At 58.0% G+C, this 16,740-nt stretch overlaps 1 protein-coding gene across 6 annotated transcripts in view; it reads right to left on the bottom strand.

The window, feature by feature from the left end:
• Positions 1–3,056: 3,056 nt before the first annotated feature.
• The window catches only part of TLE3 (TLE family member 3, transcriptional corepressor), a 54,519-nt gene continuing 40,835 nt past the window's right edge, over positions 3,057–16,740 (bottom strand). For 3 of the 6 annotated variants that reach the window (XM_075535970.1, XM_075535972.1, XM_075535974.1), the window contains 12 exons: positions 14,701–14,820; positions 14,074–14,124; positions 13,288–13,440; positions 12,408–12,540; positions 11,932–12,131; positions 11,221–11,297; positions 9,333–9,582; positions 8,949–9,196; positions 7,903–8,050; positions 7,160–7,310; positions 6,340–6,416; positions 3,057–5,097 (listed from right to left, as the gene is read on the bottom strand). In XM_075535970.1, the coding sequence (XP_075392085.1) occupies positions 4,990–5,097; positions 6,340–6,416; positions 7,160–7,310; positions 7,903–8,050; positions 8,949–9,196; positions 9,333–9,582; positions 11,221–11,297; positions 11,932–12,131; positions 12,408–12,540; positions 13,288–13,440; positions 14,074–14,124; positions 14,701–14,820 (1,716 nt within the window). In that variant the 3' untranslated portion in view covers positions 3,057–4,989. The remainder of the gene's footprint in view (positions 5,098–6,339; positions 6,417–7,159; positions 7,311–7,902; positions 8,051–8,948; positions 9,197–9,332; positions 9,583–11,220; positions 11,298–11,931; positions 12,132–12,407; positions 12,541–13,287; positions 13,441–14,073; positions 14,125–14,700; positions 14,821–16,740) is intronic. The other 3 variants (XM_075535971.1, XM_075535973.1, XM_075535976.1) reach the window with 1 other exon arrangement.

Here is a 16,740-nt window from a genome sequence, read left to right as displayed (position 1 = left end):
TAGCGGGGACCTTGGATGGGGCAGTTTGCTCACGCCTGAGTCTCCTCATGTCAATCATGTTGGGGACTCAGCATCCCAGGGATCACCCCAGCTTCCATCCCTTTCCTCTGCAACCCCCGCCCTACCTGCCTCAGGCTGGACCGCTGGCCTCTGCCCAGGTCTCTTTTGAGTCTACTCAGTCCAACATTTCAGTCTTGCTTCCGGACCGGAAGCAGGCGGGTGGAGGGGCAGACAATAAGATCTAGAACTCCACAAAGCTGGCTGGGGTTGGAGCAGGGAAGGGGCACAAGACCTCAGGAAGCCCTGCCTCTCTGACCTGCCCTCCCAGGTCCTTTCCCCTATGTTGTGACATCTGGCTAGCTCCATCACTTACCTCACAGTGTGGTCACTGCCAGTTGAAGGGGCTGTTTCTTCCAGCTGGGGGTTCCAGGAAGGGTGGGGCTGTGTGTGCTTGCCAACACCAGTACATAGTAGGTTCTCCCTCACCAATGTCGAATGGGTGAGTGGATGGACAGATGGTGGATGGGAGAATGGACAGGAGAATGGGTGGTTGGAGAAGGCGCATGATGGATGGGAGATAGTAAAATGGATAGCTGAGTGCTAAGATGTTCTGGAAGCAGGAGGCTGGTTTCCATGACTGCTTTTATGGGTTTGCTTCATTCCATGAGGAATCTGTTTAAATCTCCATAAAAAGAAGAGGAAGGAGGCATGAATCCCTGGATACTCAGACTCCCAACACTTACCAGACCTGCCTCCGGGCAGCTTTAAGGGAAGTGGAGGGTCCAGGTGCTCAGTAGTAACCTGGAAGGCATGCTGTGAGACTCTGACCCTTTCTGAGCTTGAATTGTTCCTTCGGTACAAGGAGGGGCTTGTAAAGGTGTCTTTTCATAGGCCAAAGGCTCAATTTTGGTGGAATCTTTGAAAGTACTCAAGGAAGATTGTTCACAGGCACTAGTATATCATATATTATAAATTAATACAAAAATTCAAATGGTTTCTGAAAACTGCTCATTGCTTGTCAAACATTGAGCCTTTATATGCTATACTTTGTTCTTGGGTGGGCGGGGCATTCCATTGTTTTCTTGCTCACAGGGTTATTGTTTGGGGAGTTCCAAATATCCGGCATTCTCACTAAGGGCCTTTCCAGCTCTGGGATCCAAACCTTGTCTCTCACGTTCCCGTAGACCCTATACATTAAGAAGTCACTGCCCTAGCTCTATGGGGGCAGGGAAGAGGGCACAGGCTCCGAGAGGCCAGAAGGAATGGTGTGGCCAGCGGCGTAGCTGCAAGGAATGACCGGCCACGTGGACACAATCCAGTGGAAACCGCAACCATTGAAACCGGCTTCTGCCAAGCATCCCCCCAACCCTCACCCCCAGCACTTTGGGCTTTGTGCAAAAGCAGCACCAGAGGCATGACCGACACCCGGCCACAGCTCCAGGATTCCACTGCAGAGCACCACCAGGCTCTGTGGATGGAGGGTACTCTCGAGCCGGCAAAGGTTTGGTGTTTGCTGGTAAACACCCTGGGTCATGAGGTCTGGCCAAGGGCCGAGATTCGGCTGCTTAGTTGGGCAGACAGCAGACAAACTCACTGCCTTTCTATTGATTCTGACTCTCATGGCGACCCTATGGGACCAGGTGGGAAAGCTCCAGAGCACTGGAGACTGGACCCTTCATGGGGCGGGCAGTCTCATCAAATTTTGGTTTGGCTCAGTGCACCAGGCTCCATAAACAGAGGCAGTGGAAATGGAGATGCTGAGACTAGCTCCAACCTTGCCTGTGTGGAGTGACTTTAAATAGTAGCCTTTTGTTGTCCTGTTTACAGCTGCTTGTTTACCATGGAACGGCCTCCCAGAGGACAGGCGTTCTTTCTGGTGGTGCCCAGGAATCACCAGCAGGCCATTAAAATGCAGATTCTGCTTCAGTGGGACAGAGGAAGATTTTGCAGGTGGTGCTGGTGAGGCTGCAGGGGGGAGCCACACTGGGGGGAGTTGACAGGGACAGGAGCAGCTGGGTGTCAGGATGTACTTGCCTGCAGATGGTGGCAGGGAGAGGCATTGAGGTCTTGTCCTGAACCACTTAGAGAAGTCAAACTGAGACGCTATGCCTTCTTCGCTCCCCACCCCTGCTCACACTGTCCTGCATGCGAGCTCCTGTGGGCAGGACCTGGGCCTCCCCCATCACTCAGCCCTGACAGTACCCAGAGATGTCTTTCAGAGATTTGCTTTCCCTTCTCAGAAATGAAGGTGTCCTGGTATCAGGGATTGCTAACCACAAAGCCAGCAGTTTGAAACCACCAGCCGCTCGGTGAGAGAAAGATGACGCTTTCTGCCCTGGTAGATTGACTTCAGAAATCCAGAGGGTCCTGTGGGTTCTCCTCTTTAGAAGGCCACAGGACTGGAATGGAGTCGGTGGCGTCAAGAGCCCCTGGGAGGCACGCTTACTTACTGAACCCACCCAGAGGTACAAGAGGCAGGCTTCTGGAAGGTAGCATCCTTGAAAGGACCTTCGGAAACAGTTCTTGTCTCCACACAAGGGCTGCTGACTGAGCTTGGGAGCCCCCGGGATGTTTGTCCTCCTACCTGCAGGACTAGAGGTGGGTCCTCACAGATGGGCATAGCTTTCCTTCTTCCCCCCAAGTGACTGAAGCTCTTATCTCCCTACAATACTTAGAACTAAGCTCGAAGAGAAAAGATGATGCCAGTATCCAGGGCTCAGACACAGTGAAGCTTCAGGGGAAGTTTGTGACGCATCTGAGTTTGGTTCCACCTGGTTTTGCAGTCAAGACTGCCCTGCCCCCTGTGAAGGTGGCCCTGCCCCGGCCCTGCACACCGGCATGACCACACAGGCTTGGGATGGTGCCGCTCGGAGCTGCCCAGGTCCACCAGGCCCTTCCTGGGGGTGGACAGAGGCAGCACTGGAAGCGACAGGCATAAGGCTCACTCATGTCTGCGGATGCACACCCCTCTTGCTGACAAAGGAGACCATTCATGTTTCTTCTTTGGGAGGAGGTGTGTGTGTGTGTGTGTGCAATTAAAACACAACAATGAAACCAACCTTTAAATAGTAACTTTTAAAAATATAAAAACAGCTCAATACAATGACTTTCATTTTCTTTCTCCTTCAGGAATTCACTTCCCCCTCTCCCTCCCTCCTGGCTAGTTGTTACAAGTGGTGGCAGATGAACATAGATAGAAGAGACAAGAGACACAGAAAGAGAAAGAGAGAGAGAAAGAGAGAGAGAGAGAGAGAGAGAGAGAGAGAGAGAGAGAGAGAGAGAGAGAGGAGACTCTAGACAACAGCCCCTACCAACCCTACCGCACCCAGAAGTACAGGGGACCATACCCCAACTTCCTATCAGGGCAGCTGACTTCCTGTCAGGGCAGCTGCTTGTCCCAGGAGTGTCGTCACCAGACAGTGTTATTCACCAAAGCTCCTCCCTCTTTCTCCCAGCTGAAGCACACATGATTCAATAATCCATAAAAAATGCAGTATAAAAACGATCTTCCGTATGCTACACCTATGGAGAGGCCGCCCCCACCCCCCACCACCACCCCCGGGACTCACAGCGGCCTTAACTTTTCTTTGAAAGGAGAAAAAGGACCAGAAAGGTTTAATAAAACAAAACAAAATCCACCGCCACCACCCGAACACCCTAAAACAATTCGGCACCCAAAGCGGTACCCGCAAGGGACAACATTCTAACTGTAGCTTTGGGGGCCCTAGAGAGACTGAAGAGGACAAGACTGATCCCCAGTGTGGTGAGGTGGCTGTCGCCCTCCCTGACCCCCTCCACGGACCCAGGCTGAGCCCTGGGGAGAATCCTTTCAGGCTCACATCCCTGTAAACTAGAAGGCTGATGGAGGCGCCACAGGCAGGACAGGGCGAAGGCATTTTATAAAAGGACATCACTTCTAAGTCTTTTATTCAAAAAAACAAAACAAAACAAAAAAACCGAAACAGCACCCACATCAGTTGCTATTTTTCTGGTAGCTCCCTGAGCTGAGTTGCTATGCTTTCTTGTTAACTTGTTTTCTCCCTTTCCAGGTTGTGTCCGAAGATTAAGGAGGGCTGGCGAGGGGTCCCTCTGAATTTCTATAGCTCTTCACATAACCAAGGATGCGTGTGGAGAGGTGGGGGAATCCAGAGACCCAGAGCCAGGAAGAGGCAGAGCCCAGGGGGCCCTCAAGGACCATAGACAACCGTGTTCCCATGATGCCTGGCTGGCACTTGTCTCCCGGCTGCCATCAGTCTGTCTGCCCACCTGGTATTCCACTCAGACCCGGTGCAGCTGTCCTCAAATGCACCCGGACATGAGCTCATTCTGGGGGCACCCCCCCCGGAGGGTTAGTCTTCTCACCTGCTGCAGCTCCCCCCCTGCCCCCTTAGACTTCTCTCCTCACAGGATCCCCTCCTCAGCTTGCTCCCTCCCTTCCCCTGTCCCCCATTCCCCAGATGGAAAGTTCTGTTTAAAAGTAAACAAACGAAGGAACGAAAAATAAAAAGCCACCCCCAGGAGTGGATGACACACATACAGCAGTCGAAAAACAGGAGAAGCGGAGGGGTTCCCATGGGGCAGACGGGGCCTCCTCCCCCCACTGACCAGGCCCAGAGCCAGGAGTCTGCTATGTACATGTTTCACAAAGCCTGTGCACTGCACAGTGGGAACAAGAGACCCCCCCGCCCCCACCCCCAAAATGTGGTCCACTCCTGTGTCCCCTACCCCAGGCCGTGGGGACAGGCCCAAAGATAGGTCAAGAAGAGACACAGATTCGGGAGGGTGTCGGTGGGGAGGAGTCCGAAGTCTATTTGTAACATCGGCCAGGGGTGTGGGGGGAGGAAGAGGAGCCAGGAACGTGCCATCGCAGCCCGGACGGGGCGCAGCCTGGAGCACGCCGCTGTCCACAGGGGCCTGCACCCAGGGTCTCACTGACAGCCAGCCCCGTCTGCTTCTCCCGGCGTCTGACAGCCCCTACAGAGCCCTTGTTTAGTAGATGACCTCGTAAACTGTGGCCTTCTTGTCACCGGAGCCCGTTACGATATATTTGTCATCCGCAGAAATGTCGCAACTCAAGACGGACGAGGATTCTTTAGACTGGAGGAGGGAGGCGAGCAGGAGAAGCAGCGGTGAGGGGGTGCAGGGTGGGGGGAAAAGACAGTTCAGTTTCTAAGGTCTCCACATTGTTCATTTCAATACCCCTGAATGAAGTCCTGCCCTAACACACACACACCCCACCACCCAAGTCTGGAGCGTCAATGATCACTCAAGTCAGCCAACAATAAGCCCAGACAAGCCTTACACTCCCGTGACCCAATCGCCTGCTTCACTGGGGGCGGGAGTACCACCCCTGGGTCCAGCCTGCTCTCAGAAAGTCCTAACTATCAGAACTGAGCCCTTTGGCGTCAGCACGTTCCCCAAGTCAGGGGCCTCTCTGAGGAGTCAGCAGACCCTCTGGAAGAGCTGAGATACCCTGGCCAATGCACGGGACATGGCCAGTGCACAGAATCCATGTGAGTGTGAGCCAGGGAGTGTGTCTGAGTGAGTACACTGGAGAGACCAAGCCTGTGTGCGTGTGAGGGCATCAAGCTGGAGCTCACAAAGGCCTAAAATGTTCCCTCTTTCCCAAGATACTTTCTCCTGTCCCCTTGGCCCCTGAGCCCCATTTGCTGGGCTGCCCACTGCGACGAGGTAACACTGCCCTGGAAGCCAGCAGCTCCCTTTGCTCCTCCACCTAGAGCACACGCACCAGGCCCGGCACAGAGCACATGCCCAGGGCACTGTTGTGTTCTGTTCCACACTGGTGTTGCTGTAACCAGCCACTGCGTCAACCCCCAAACGCATGGCATTCCCAAGCAAAAGAGGATGGACTCGCCTGGCCCCACCCTGTCTTCCCCACGAATGGCTGTGGACCAGGCCATGGTCATTTCTATGGTTTTCATTGGCGGATCCTGGGCAACAGATCACCAGGTCTTTCTTCCTATTCTATTTTCGTTTGGAAGCTCCGCTGGAAATGGCTCGGCATCGCAGTGACATGCAGGCCTCCCCTGGTAGGGGCGCAGCGGCTGCACAGGGCCGTATAGGAGAGAACTGAACTGCGGTCTTCCCTATATTAAGGCGGAAATTCTTCCACCCAAATTCTCCTGGCTTAAAAGTTCCCACCCTCAACGGACAGTGAGCATCAGCAACAGCGTGTCTCTGGCACACAGTGAAGTCCCCAAGGCCACTCACTGGAAAGCCCGTCCTGGAACCCCCAGAGGAGCAGCTGCAAAGGGGCAGAGCTGTCCTGGCCCCTGGCGCCCGACCCTGCCCCACTGCTGCTTGGAGGGAGGCCGGTACCTGGAAGATGCTGGCTCCATACGGCGTCCTCCAGGCGTTGAGCAGATTATCTTTCCCGGTGCTCACAAACCACTTGCCTGCAGACGGGAGGGGCAGGGGGGAAGGGACAGTCACCCTGTGCCTGCCCACCTCGGCTTCCCAGACAAGGCCGGCTGCCATGGAAACCGCTAACCAGAGCTTAGCATCAATCGCCCCTTGAGAGAGGCATTTTGCGGGAGACATGTAACAGACCCACCGACATGCAGGAAGGGCTTTCTCTGGGGGAGGCATGGGCTGGGATGGGAAAAGGTAGGGGTTGGTGAATCTCAATTAGCAACACACACACACACACACACACACACACACACACGGCAGCTGATGCCTCCAAAGTACAAATGTGGGGAGGTGGCCACAATAATGGGAACAGTCACGCCCTGAGAACCTACTGAGAACGAGCCATGGGTGCCCTTCCCTTGTGTGGGCTCCCCCAGCCGAGGGCTGTCCACAGGGAGTGAGTGAGGGAACACTGCTCGGAAGCAGGCCCCGAGGTCTCCGAGCCTGGGCCGTTGGCCCTCGGGGTCTCTACTAGGCTGCCAAAAACAGCTGTTCGCCTGCTCAGCCAGCCTCCGGCGCTGGCGTGGACAGGGCCTGTACCCTGTGACAGCACTTACAGCTGAGGGACAAGGGGGATCCCCAAAGTATGGCCAAGAGGCTCTCTGGTCCCCAGATCCTATTCCTGCTGTACGCTTGGTCCCCGGAACCTATTCCTGCTGTACGCTGAGGATAACCCCCGGCAGGGACGTGGCCCTCCTCCCCCAGCGGCCGTCCCTCCCCGGCTCACCGCAATAGGCAAACTTGAGGGAGAGCACGCAGCTCTCATGCAGGTGCAGCTGGTACTTGTCGGGCTTGGTGTGATGCAGCACCTCCACGTTGCTGCTCTCCATGCCCACGGCCAGCCACTCCCCGGTGGGGCAGTAGCCCAGGGAGAAGATCTGCGGGGGTCGGGGACAGTCAGCACCGCGGCTCTCCAATGGACTCCAGGCTCAGAGTCCCCAGTCCCATCCTGTCTCCCCCTGCCCCCCACCCTGCCATTTGCAAAGCAAGGCCTCCCCACCCTACCCCCGCCCAATAACTCAGGCTGTCGTTCTGTAACTCCACGTAGCAGAGGAGGAAATGGGGGCTCACAGACATGAGCAGACCCAGGATTCTTACAGAGGGGGCCCAGCTAGTTCCCTTGCAGTGAGTCCCTGTCTCTGCGGTGTGAGCCGAACTTGAGAAAGGAGGTGAGGAAATGACCGGAATAAACACTACTCCTAAGACCTCATCACACCTGCGTCTGCACAGTGGATTCCAGGAGCCACGGACCAGTTTTAATGAAGGGGGGCTCCCTCCGGGCCCTCGAAGCAGCTCCCGCCCATCCTCCCACCCCAGGAGCGGAAATCTGAGGCCAGAGGGTTCCACACTAGCAGAGACAGAATCCCAAGCCTTGCTCACTGGATTTCACCGCTGCTTCCTCCAGGAAGCCTGCCGGGCTTCTGAGGTAGGCCCCACACCCCATCACCCTGCCCTGCCCTGCCCTGGCACCTGGGAAGTAAAGTCATGCTGCTGCAGCTGCCGGCCCTCCCGAAGGTCCCAGGAGCGCACAGTGTTGTCCAGGCCCCCTGTCCACAGCTTGGTGCCGTCGTGGGAAATGTCGATGCAGCTGGCCCCATCCGTGTGGCCCTGGAACTGCCTGTCAGGACCGGCAAGGAGGTGTGAGTGCCAGGGAACCGGGATGGCCACTGGGATGGCTCTGAGCAGTGCAAGCCAGCTCAGAGTGAGCAGAAGAGGAAGCAGGCCCGAGGGGTGCACCGCCCACTGAAGGCCCCTCCACAGCGCTCAGAGCGAGGTCCAGCTTCTGAGACCAAAGCCCTGCAGGGTCTGAGCATTACTTAGGCCAGGCCAGAAGAGCCCTGATGGCCAGGTGGGCTGTTAACTGCAAGGTCAGCAGTTCGAACCTACCAGCCACTCCAAAAAAGAATGAGGCTGTCTGCTCTGGTGAAGTTACAGTCTCAGAAATGCACAAGGCCAGCTCTACCCTGTCCTAGCGGGTCACGATGAGTCAGAATAGAGTGGGTGCAATTAGACCAAGGCAGGCAGCAAGACCCCTGGTCATTTTTTCTTAAGACGACCATGAGCGGCAGGCCCTGCCTCTGGCGCTGATAGCCAAGGCTCCCTCCAGTTATCATGGGCTCTGTCCTCTTAGTGGGCAAGAACCACGCGGCAGAGGCACCACGCGGCAGAGGCACCACGCGGCAGAGGCCGGGAGCCTGCCTAATGATGGGGCTGGAGACAGCATGAGCTGGTCTCCCACACAGGGCTTATTCTGTGCGGCCTGCCCTGCCCCTGAGAGCAAGGAGCCCACAGAGCACAGTGCTCTCGCCTGCCGCTGTCTCCTCCTCCTCATCACAACTCCCCAGACCTGCTCCAGCACCACCTCCTTCCTTTGCCCACTCGGAGCACCCAGCACCGCTGCCCCCTGGCACACACTCGAGTGGCTTTCTCATCTCGGACCCCTCCTCTTCGCGTCTCCTGCTGACCCATGGAGCCTGGCCACAGCAGACCAGGGCGCCCCCGCCTGCTGGCCTCACCTGACCAGAGTCTGGTTGTGCAGGTCCCAGACGGCGATGTTGCCGTCACTGCAGCAGGAGAAGCAGACCTTGGCGTCGGGGCTGATGGCCAGGGCGTAGCAGGCAGGCGCCGAGGACGTTAGCTCGGCCTTGATGCGGGGCGTGGGCGAGGCCAAGTCCCAGATGGTGAGTGTGCTGGCCTCGCCGCCTACGATGAGCGTGCGCCCATCAGGAAGCAGTTTGCAGGAGCGGATGTAGTTGTCCCTGTTCTGGATCGAAGAGGACAGGGGTGAGCCACGGTCGCCAGGCCTTCCAACCACACACACACGCGTGCGCAGAAAGATCTGACAGGTGCTCAGATCACCCCAAGTTGCCAAGCTAACACAGGGTCCCCTGAGCCCTCACCAGGCAGTCCAGCTGGGAGATGGGGCTCTTGCTGCCCGGCTGGCTGATGTCCCAGATCTTCACGCAACCCTTGCCGCCAGTGTAGACGTGCCGCGTGGGGTTGCTGATGGTCACGGCGCACACCACCTCCCCATGGCTCAGTGTGTTGATCTGGCGGGCGTGCCGGGGGATGCCGGGGCCTGCCAGTGCATCGTGGGGGAAGGGCACGGGCTGCATCTGCCCGTCGGCACTCACATGGAACGAGTAGGCTCTGGGAGGGCAAGAACGGCACACTGTCACCCCAGGTCTCACATCGCCTCCTACAAGCCCGCCCACCCGCCTGCCTCCGGCCCTCGGCTCCCAGAAGCTCCCGAATACAGCTAACTGGGTACAAACCACCGCCCCAGGGCTGTGGCGGGTTCCCAAGCTCCCTAGCCGTGGCCAGGCTCGACCAACCAGCATTTCAACCCTGGCCTTAACCTGGTTGGTCCACCCTCCCTCCAACCCAAGTCCCTTTTCTCATGTCTCCCTCTTTTCCCAAAGCAAACTCACTGCCACTGAGGCGAGGCCGGCTCACAGCGACCCTACAGGGTGGTAGCACTGTCCCTGCGGGTTTCCCTGCCCTTTATGGGAGTAAAAAGCTCCCTGTTTCCCCCTTTTTCACACAACCTACAAACACCCTGACAGACTGGCCAGAGGCAAGGCCCAGCACCAATGACATCTCCAGGGAGGGCCCGTCTTCCTCCCCGTGCCCAGGAAGAACCCTCTGGACACCTGCTCTGCCTCCTATCACAGAGCCCCAAGTGAAAACTGGGGGCCTGGCATGGGCTCCCCGGCTTCAGACAGATGTGGGCAAAGCCAAGTTTCAGTGTGACAGCAGCTGCAGAGCGGGCGCAAAGCCACGGGCAAGAATGGGGTGGGGGGTACCTGTTGTATCCTGTCTTGTTGTGTTGGTGCATTGGCTGAGCCCCCATTTCCCCCCCACTCAGAGAGCACAGGTGGGCCAGGATGGGCAATCTCCTGTGGCAATACCAGTCTCCCAGCACTGCATGTGATGTATACCAGGCGGCGCCAGAAGGGTGGAGGGAGGAGGGAATGGGAACAAAGTAGAATTCCCCACGAACTTTTTGAAGACCCCTTGTGTCACTACTGTGGCCTTAGGAGCTGCCACCTGGGCACTTGGAGTCTCTGAGAGGGAACCGTCTCCTCTCCTGCAGCTCAGCTCAGCCACATCCCTGCACACCTGTGGGACGGAGCCAGGCCCGCACCTGCCCAGAAGGACACGAGACACCTGGACACCAGAGTGGTCTAGAGAGGGGTTCAGAGCAAGCTGCGGCCCAAGAGCCAGGTGCGGCTCTTCCAGTGTACACGTGGAAGATTGAAAAAACGCTAAGGGTCTTCCTCAGATCACTGTGATCACTGTGAAAACAAAAAAGGCTCTCGAATATTGTTTCAGTTGTTGTGAGAGACAGGACTGGCTCTTTTGTCTACCGGCCCCTTTTCTAGAAGGTCTTCCATCAGTACAGCAGCAAGAAGCCTGCCCCATCCACTGCCCACTGCCGCGGCTACAGCTCTGGCCACTGAGACCAGCCGTGGCATGAGTAGCCGATGCCACGGAGACCATATGTGGCTCCCTGATGCACCAGGGAGCCCAGCTTGACCCTCCTTACAGGAGTCATGCTGTGCCCATCTCAGGGGGAGGGGCAGCAAGACTACAAGTGCCCTGTGGAATAGTGAGCGGATTCTCAGTGAGGACAATCTACCCGAGTGCAAAGAGGGAGCACGTTCCCCGGGCACGGGGCGCCCGAGGCCAGCTGGTGGGGCAGCAGCCCGGGGCTGAGGGGGTTGGAGGGTATGGACGCACCCCATCCCTCCCACAAAGCATGCACCGAGCAGACGTGGAGCTTACGGTTTTCCACCAGGAATGGAGGCGAGGCTGGAGGGCAGGCCCGTGGCCCGCATGGGCGGATGGGGGTCAAAACCAACCTGGAAGGCAAGACAAGACCAGCCTTTCCTTACCCAGAGGTACTGCTGGACCCTCCTTCAGCCACTTCCTTTATCACCCCGCTCAGCCCCAGCCTCAAGGCCACCCAGCGTGCCACAAGAAACAGAGGCACCTTGCCCAGGCCAGAGGCAGGGCTGGGGGGGGGGTCCGAACCCCAACTCTGAATCGATATCCTCCCTCCTAGCTCTCTCTTCTCTCTGGCCCCGCTCCCACCTCCCTCCCTAGAGCCCCTCCTGGGTTAAGGAGGTAAAGACAGACAGATGCTACCTCTCTGCTCCCCACACCCCACTGAGAAATGACTGTTCTATCAACTCCTCCCCTCCTTTGTCAACTATGTCACTTTCTGGGACCCCCACCCCCAAAGCAAGGCGAGGCTGGGATCAGCCCCACCTCCTGGGAAGGAGCTGTCAGGGCAGCAGCTTTTACGGGAGGCAAGCTGGGAGCAGAACCCAGCTCTGGCAGGCCCGCAATGTGTCCTCTAGCCAAGCGCCATGAGTACTTTCCCTGGTAGGACAAGTTGAGGGTCCCCTTGCATATGGAGGGGCACCACCCAGAACCTAGCTGCCTCGCGCGCATCACCCGGTCCCCACAAAAGGAGCTAAAAAGTCTACGTACAGCTCCAAAGCTCACCATTGGCGACCGGCCATAGGCGGCGGCGGCAGCGGCGGCAGCGGCACTCATCTGGGGCGGGATGTTGTGGAGGCTGGCGTAGGCGCCGGGGCTGGTGAGGGAGCCGTTCATCTCGTGGTGGCTCATCATGGCAAACGGCGTGGCATAGGAGCTGGTGATGGAGATGGGCGTGCGCAGGGCAGAGGCTGGGCAGAGGGAGCGGAGGGGGCGTCAGTAGGCAGGCCTGCCCTCTTGCCCACCCGCACCCTGCAAGCTGCCTGCTCCTCAGACGAACCCGTCCTGTTGGGACGCTGGGGCAGTGGGCCCAAGGAGGGAAAGGGTTTGGCTTGTTCAGAACATCCCTCCTGGACCTTCCAGTGAACCGCCCGACCCAAGGCCACTCCAGGAAAGCCCAAGCCAGCACATGCCTGGGTGATGTGGCCCATCTTTGTGGGAGGGCCTAGCCCAACTCCCCACTGTACCTAGTGGGTCCATGCCTGGAGGTTTGCCCGGCATCGACCGGAGCCCCGGCGTGGTGCTGGTGCCCGGAGTCGGGGCATCGTTCCTGGGAGTGGGGGTGTTGGACTTGAGCCCAGGAGTGCAGGATTTGTCATTCTGAAAGGGATACACAGAAACCAAGAGCGGTAAAGGCGCCTCTCTTCCAAGAACTGGGCCCTCGGGCACCTCAAGAGATGCCTCCATCCCAGCTCCTCAAAACTACCCAGAACTCATGCCCATCGAGTCAAAAGCGACTCATAGTGACCATAGAGGATGGGGTAGAGCTGCCCCTGTGAGCTGCGGAGACTAACACTAAGGGAGTCGACAAGAAGCCTGTCTTTCTCCAGACCTCGCGGTGAGCAGCCCAACCTGCTCCCACTCTGCCCCAGGGACGTGCAGAGCGGGGCTCGTCTGCCTGCAGCCCCCCCCCCCCCCCCCCACACGCTCCAGCTTTTAGGGCAGCAGGGGCCGTGGTCCCATTCCACAGCTACACAAAGCCGTAGCCACGGCTCGGAAACGTGAAATCACTACAGCTCACCCAGGGCTCTGTGTGGACTGCCAATGGAACAGAGGCCTGGCTGGAGGCGACTGCAGGTGACAGCTTAGGAACCCTGTGGGGCAGGTCCACAGCAGCGACAGCACCACTGGCCCAGGAGGTGAGGGGGGCGGGCAGGATTTGAACCTGGGTCCCAGCCATGCCTGTATTCATTCTACTCCACACCCCTGTGCCCTCCAACAAACACCACTTGGGCCCCAGTGCAAAGCTTCTTCCCACTCTGCCCCCTTGTAACACTTGGAGGGTCTCTCTGGAAAGGAGACCTCTCTGCCCTCCCCCCGCCTGGCCTCGGGGCAGACCCCACGTACATGACCGAGGTCTTTGGTCTTGGAGGAGGGTGTGCTGCTGGAGGAAGCCACCGAGGCAGGGCTGGTGGGGGCGTCTTTCTTCAGGCCCCGGGCCTTGTCCAGCCCATTTTCAGGGGGGGAGTGTGCCGGGCTGACCCGGGGCGTTGCTGGGTCCTGAAATCACAGGGGGCACCGAGTTGCACTGGAACCACCCGATCCCATCCGCCCACGTCCCCACGACTGGTGGTGGATCATCCACTAGGACCCACATGGTGTCCATGGGCTGGTTTCGGGGGGCCAGATCTGCTCTGGGGTGGGGAGGGAGCTCTGGGTTGGGGTCACACTGGAGGAGCCCAAGCTAGGAGAGGGGCAGCCCTAATAGGGACCAAGGAGCTGACTGATCTAGGCTAAGCCTCCATCTAACAGATGGGGAGCTGAGGCCTGGGGTGGGCAGAAAGTGTTGCCCAAGTTCAAACACGAGTTCAAAGAAGCCAGGACTCAATTCCAAGGAGAGTTTATTCTAGACCTGCAATAGTACCTCTCCGGCAATTCCTGCCCTGCTCATGACCCCCACTCCCAGGCAGTGAGAACAGTGAGCTGGGGAGGAGCAGGGGACACAGAGCTGGACCCATGCTGGGGAACCCTTTGGCATTAACACTGTCCAGCTGCCACTCACTGAAGCCCTACCCTGGTGTCCCTGATGCCCCAAGGTCACCATGCTCAGGAGCCAAGACACGAGGGCACCCAGCCTGGGTAAAAAGTGCCCAAACCTAGAGCCCACCCCCCTGCAGGCCTTCCTGTCCTCACCTCATTGGAAACGTCCACCACCAGGTCATCACTTTTGTCCCCATCACTGTCCTGCAAACAAGAGTGAAGCCCACCGGCCAATGAGAAGCCACCATCTCCACCGCCCACAGCAGCTAGAAGGCCCCCTCTTCCCCTCAGCCGGGATTTGAAATAGGGGACCAAGCCCCAAAGCCCATTTCCTTTTCTCAGGCAACGGGAGTCCCTGCAGCTAGTGTGTGTGTGTGTGGGGGGGGGTGGTTTCTAACCGGTCCCCAGCATCCACCCCCACTGCCCGGTAACACCACTCGTAGATGATTCTCTCAGGCTCGTTTCTATTTGCCACCACTGATGGGCAGGATGGTCCACCCGCTGCAGCCTCGGTTGTGTCAGCATCGATGTGAACCTCAACCGTGGGGTCTCATGGGCAGGTGGGTGTCCACAGACCACAGACGGGGGCAGAGACAAAGCCCTGGAGCAATCTGGTTGTTGGGGTGCTGTTTAATAGTCTAGAGACGAGGCAGGCCCATGGAGGTGCTGAGGACCCCAGGTCTGCGCTTGGCCAGGTGGTGATTCATGGCCCACCCTCCTGTCCTGACTCGCTGCCCACAGACAGGCCCTCCCTGCAGGCTTCCCTCCACCCAAACGTACGTATCGGCTCAGACTGTCCTTCTCCTCTGCTTTCCGCTTCTTGGCTTCCATGCCGTAGTCTGAGGAGCCCCGGTGCTTCTCACTGGCACGCAGGCTTTCCGAGGGAGACACCGAGTTGTTCTAGAAGCACGGAGGGGGCTCCAGGTCAGTCACCTACCTCCATGGCAGCATGGCGCACACACAGACCAAGGGCTGGGCCTCCAGCCGCCAGAGCACAGAGAACCTGGCACCCAGGTCTTCTGTAGGTCTGCGCTCACACACAGCCTTGCCCGGGAGCCATCTCATGCTCCCCAAAACTGCCCTTGGAGCAGCCCCCAGGCATTCTGTGGCTTCCCCTTGTCAGACCCCTCCCAGGATGTCCACCCCCTTGCTCAGTCACCCCCCCCCCCCAGCCACTGTCTGTCTGAGCCCCGGGTCTGGCTCAAGCCTGCTGCCAGACACTGGGGAAGGAGGAAGAAGCAAGGCTCCTCAGGAACAAAGAGTCTAGGGGAGAAGAAGCCAGCCCAGTGGCAAAGGTCATGCAGCACTCAGGTGACATCCGGAGGGGACATCTCTTTGGAAGAGGCGGGCATCAAACACTGGCTGAGGACCATCGTGTGGTGCCTCCCCCTTCCTACAGAAGAGGCCGATGCTGGCGCGGGAGGTCCCTAGTGGGGTGAAGAGCTTGGTGGTAATTGAAAGGTTGGCAGTTCAAGTCAACCCAGGAGCTACTCAGAAGAAAAGCCTGCACACACACACACACAGAGCCCCTCAAAGAATCTAGCCTTTGAAACGGCCCTGAAGTGCAGTTCTGACACGAGCGGGGTCGATCAGAGTTGGCATCAGCTTGCCAGCAAGCGTTTCTTGCAGGCTCCAGGGCAAGGGTCACTAAGGGTCGCCTGAAGCGAGCGAGAAAGGACAGCCAAGGAGCAGCTGTCTGGAGGGACCAGGCAGTGCAGAAACCAAATTCACTTCCTTCCCCGAGCCGGCTTCTGGGCAGCCCTTTCCTGCCAAGCTTCTGCCTGGAGCGCATTAAAATGGCAGCGTTATCAAGCCCCGAAGAAAGAGCGGAGGTTCTAATGGGACGGAGCTCAGCCCGCCCCACAGCCGTGCAGGAGTGTGGCCGTGTGCGCACGGCCGCGATTCAATTAGCCACTGCCGGTGCAGGCAGAAAAGCCACCATCATTCCATTTCACTTCCCCCCGCGGTGGCGGCCAGCTAAGCAGTGCTTCCCTCCCTTCTCAGGCTGGGGGGGCGGGGGGCGGGCAGTGGCTCGAGTTCCTCCTTGCCCCCCGTTGTCCGTGGTGGGAGAACAGGGAGCTCTTTCTTCGCATGCAGTCAGGCTGAAAACCCGCACGGCGGCCGAGAGTCATGTCAGGCATTTTATGTCAGGCATTTAGCAGCATCGATCCAGCCCGCCTCTGGCTGGCAGGCGGCCAAAAAACTAAGTATTTTTTATTGCTTTGGCGAGGCAAGGAAATATGAATGAAGCGACCTCTAATTGGACTCCAGACTAACCCCTCTGGGACCCTTTCCTGCTCCTTCACCAGCGCCCCCCCGCTCCGGCAGAGCCTTGTCCTTCCTGTCCGGGCCTCATCTGTTGACAACCTGGTTTCCAGAGGGCTGGGAGGGAACTCAAGCCCTTGGCCCTCCACTGGCCGCCCAGGCAGCCGCCGGCCCGGACTCCCTCCCACTGATGCTCAGGAACCTGGCCCCGGGCATCTGCTGAGCAGAGGGAAGGCCTCAGCTCTTGTGTGTGTGTGTGTGTGTGTGTGTGTGTATGTGTATCTATGTGTCTGAGTGTAGTGTGCGTGTCTGTGTCTAGGAGTGAGTATGCATGTGAGTACGTGTCTGTGAGTGTGTACGTAGAATGTATATATGTGCCTGTGAGTGTGTGTGTTGTGCGTATATGTGTGAGTGTAGTGTATACTATGTGTGTATCTGTGAGTGTGTATGTGTAGTGTGTGCCTGTGTATGTGTATCTATGTATATGAGTTTGTATGTGTATGTGAATATAGTATATGTAGTGTATGTATATGCCTGTGTATGTGTGTAGCACGT

This window comes from Tenrec ecaudatus, chromosome 17 (genome assembly GCF_050624435.1).
Source record: "Tenrec ecaudatus isolate mTenEca1 chromosome 17, mTenEca1.hap1, whole genome shotgun sequence".
Taxonomy (NCBI): Eukaryota; Metazoa; Chordata; class Mammalia; order Afrosoricida; family Tenrecidae; genus Tenrec; species Tenrec ecaudatus.
Note: the sequence above shows the minus strand (reverse complement) of the source record. Positions and strands in the feature narration are given on the sequence as shown.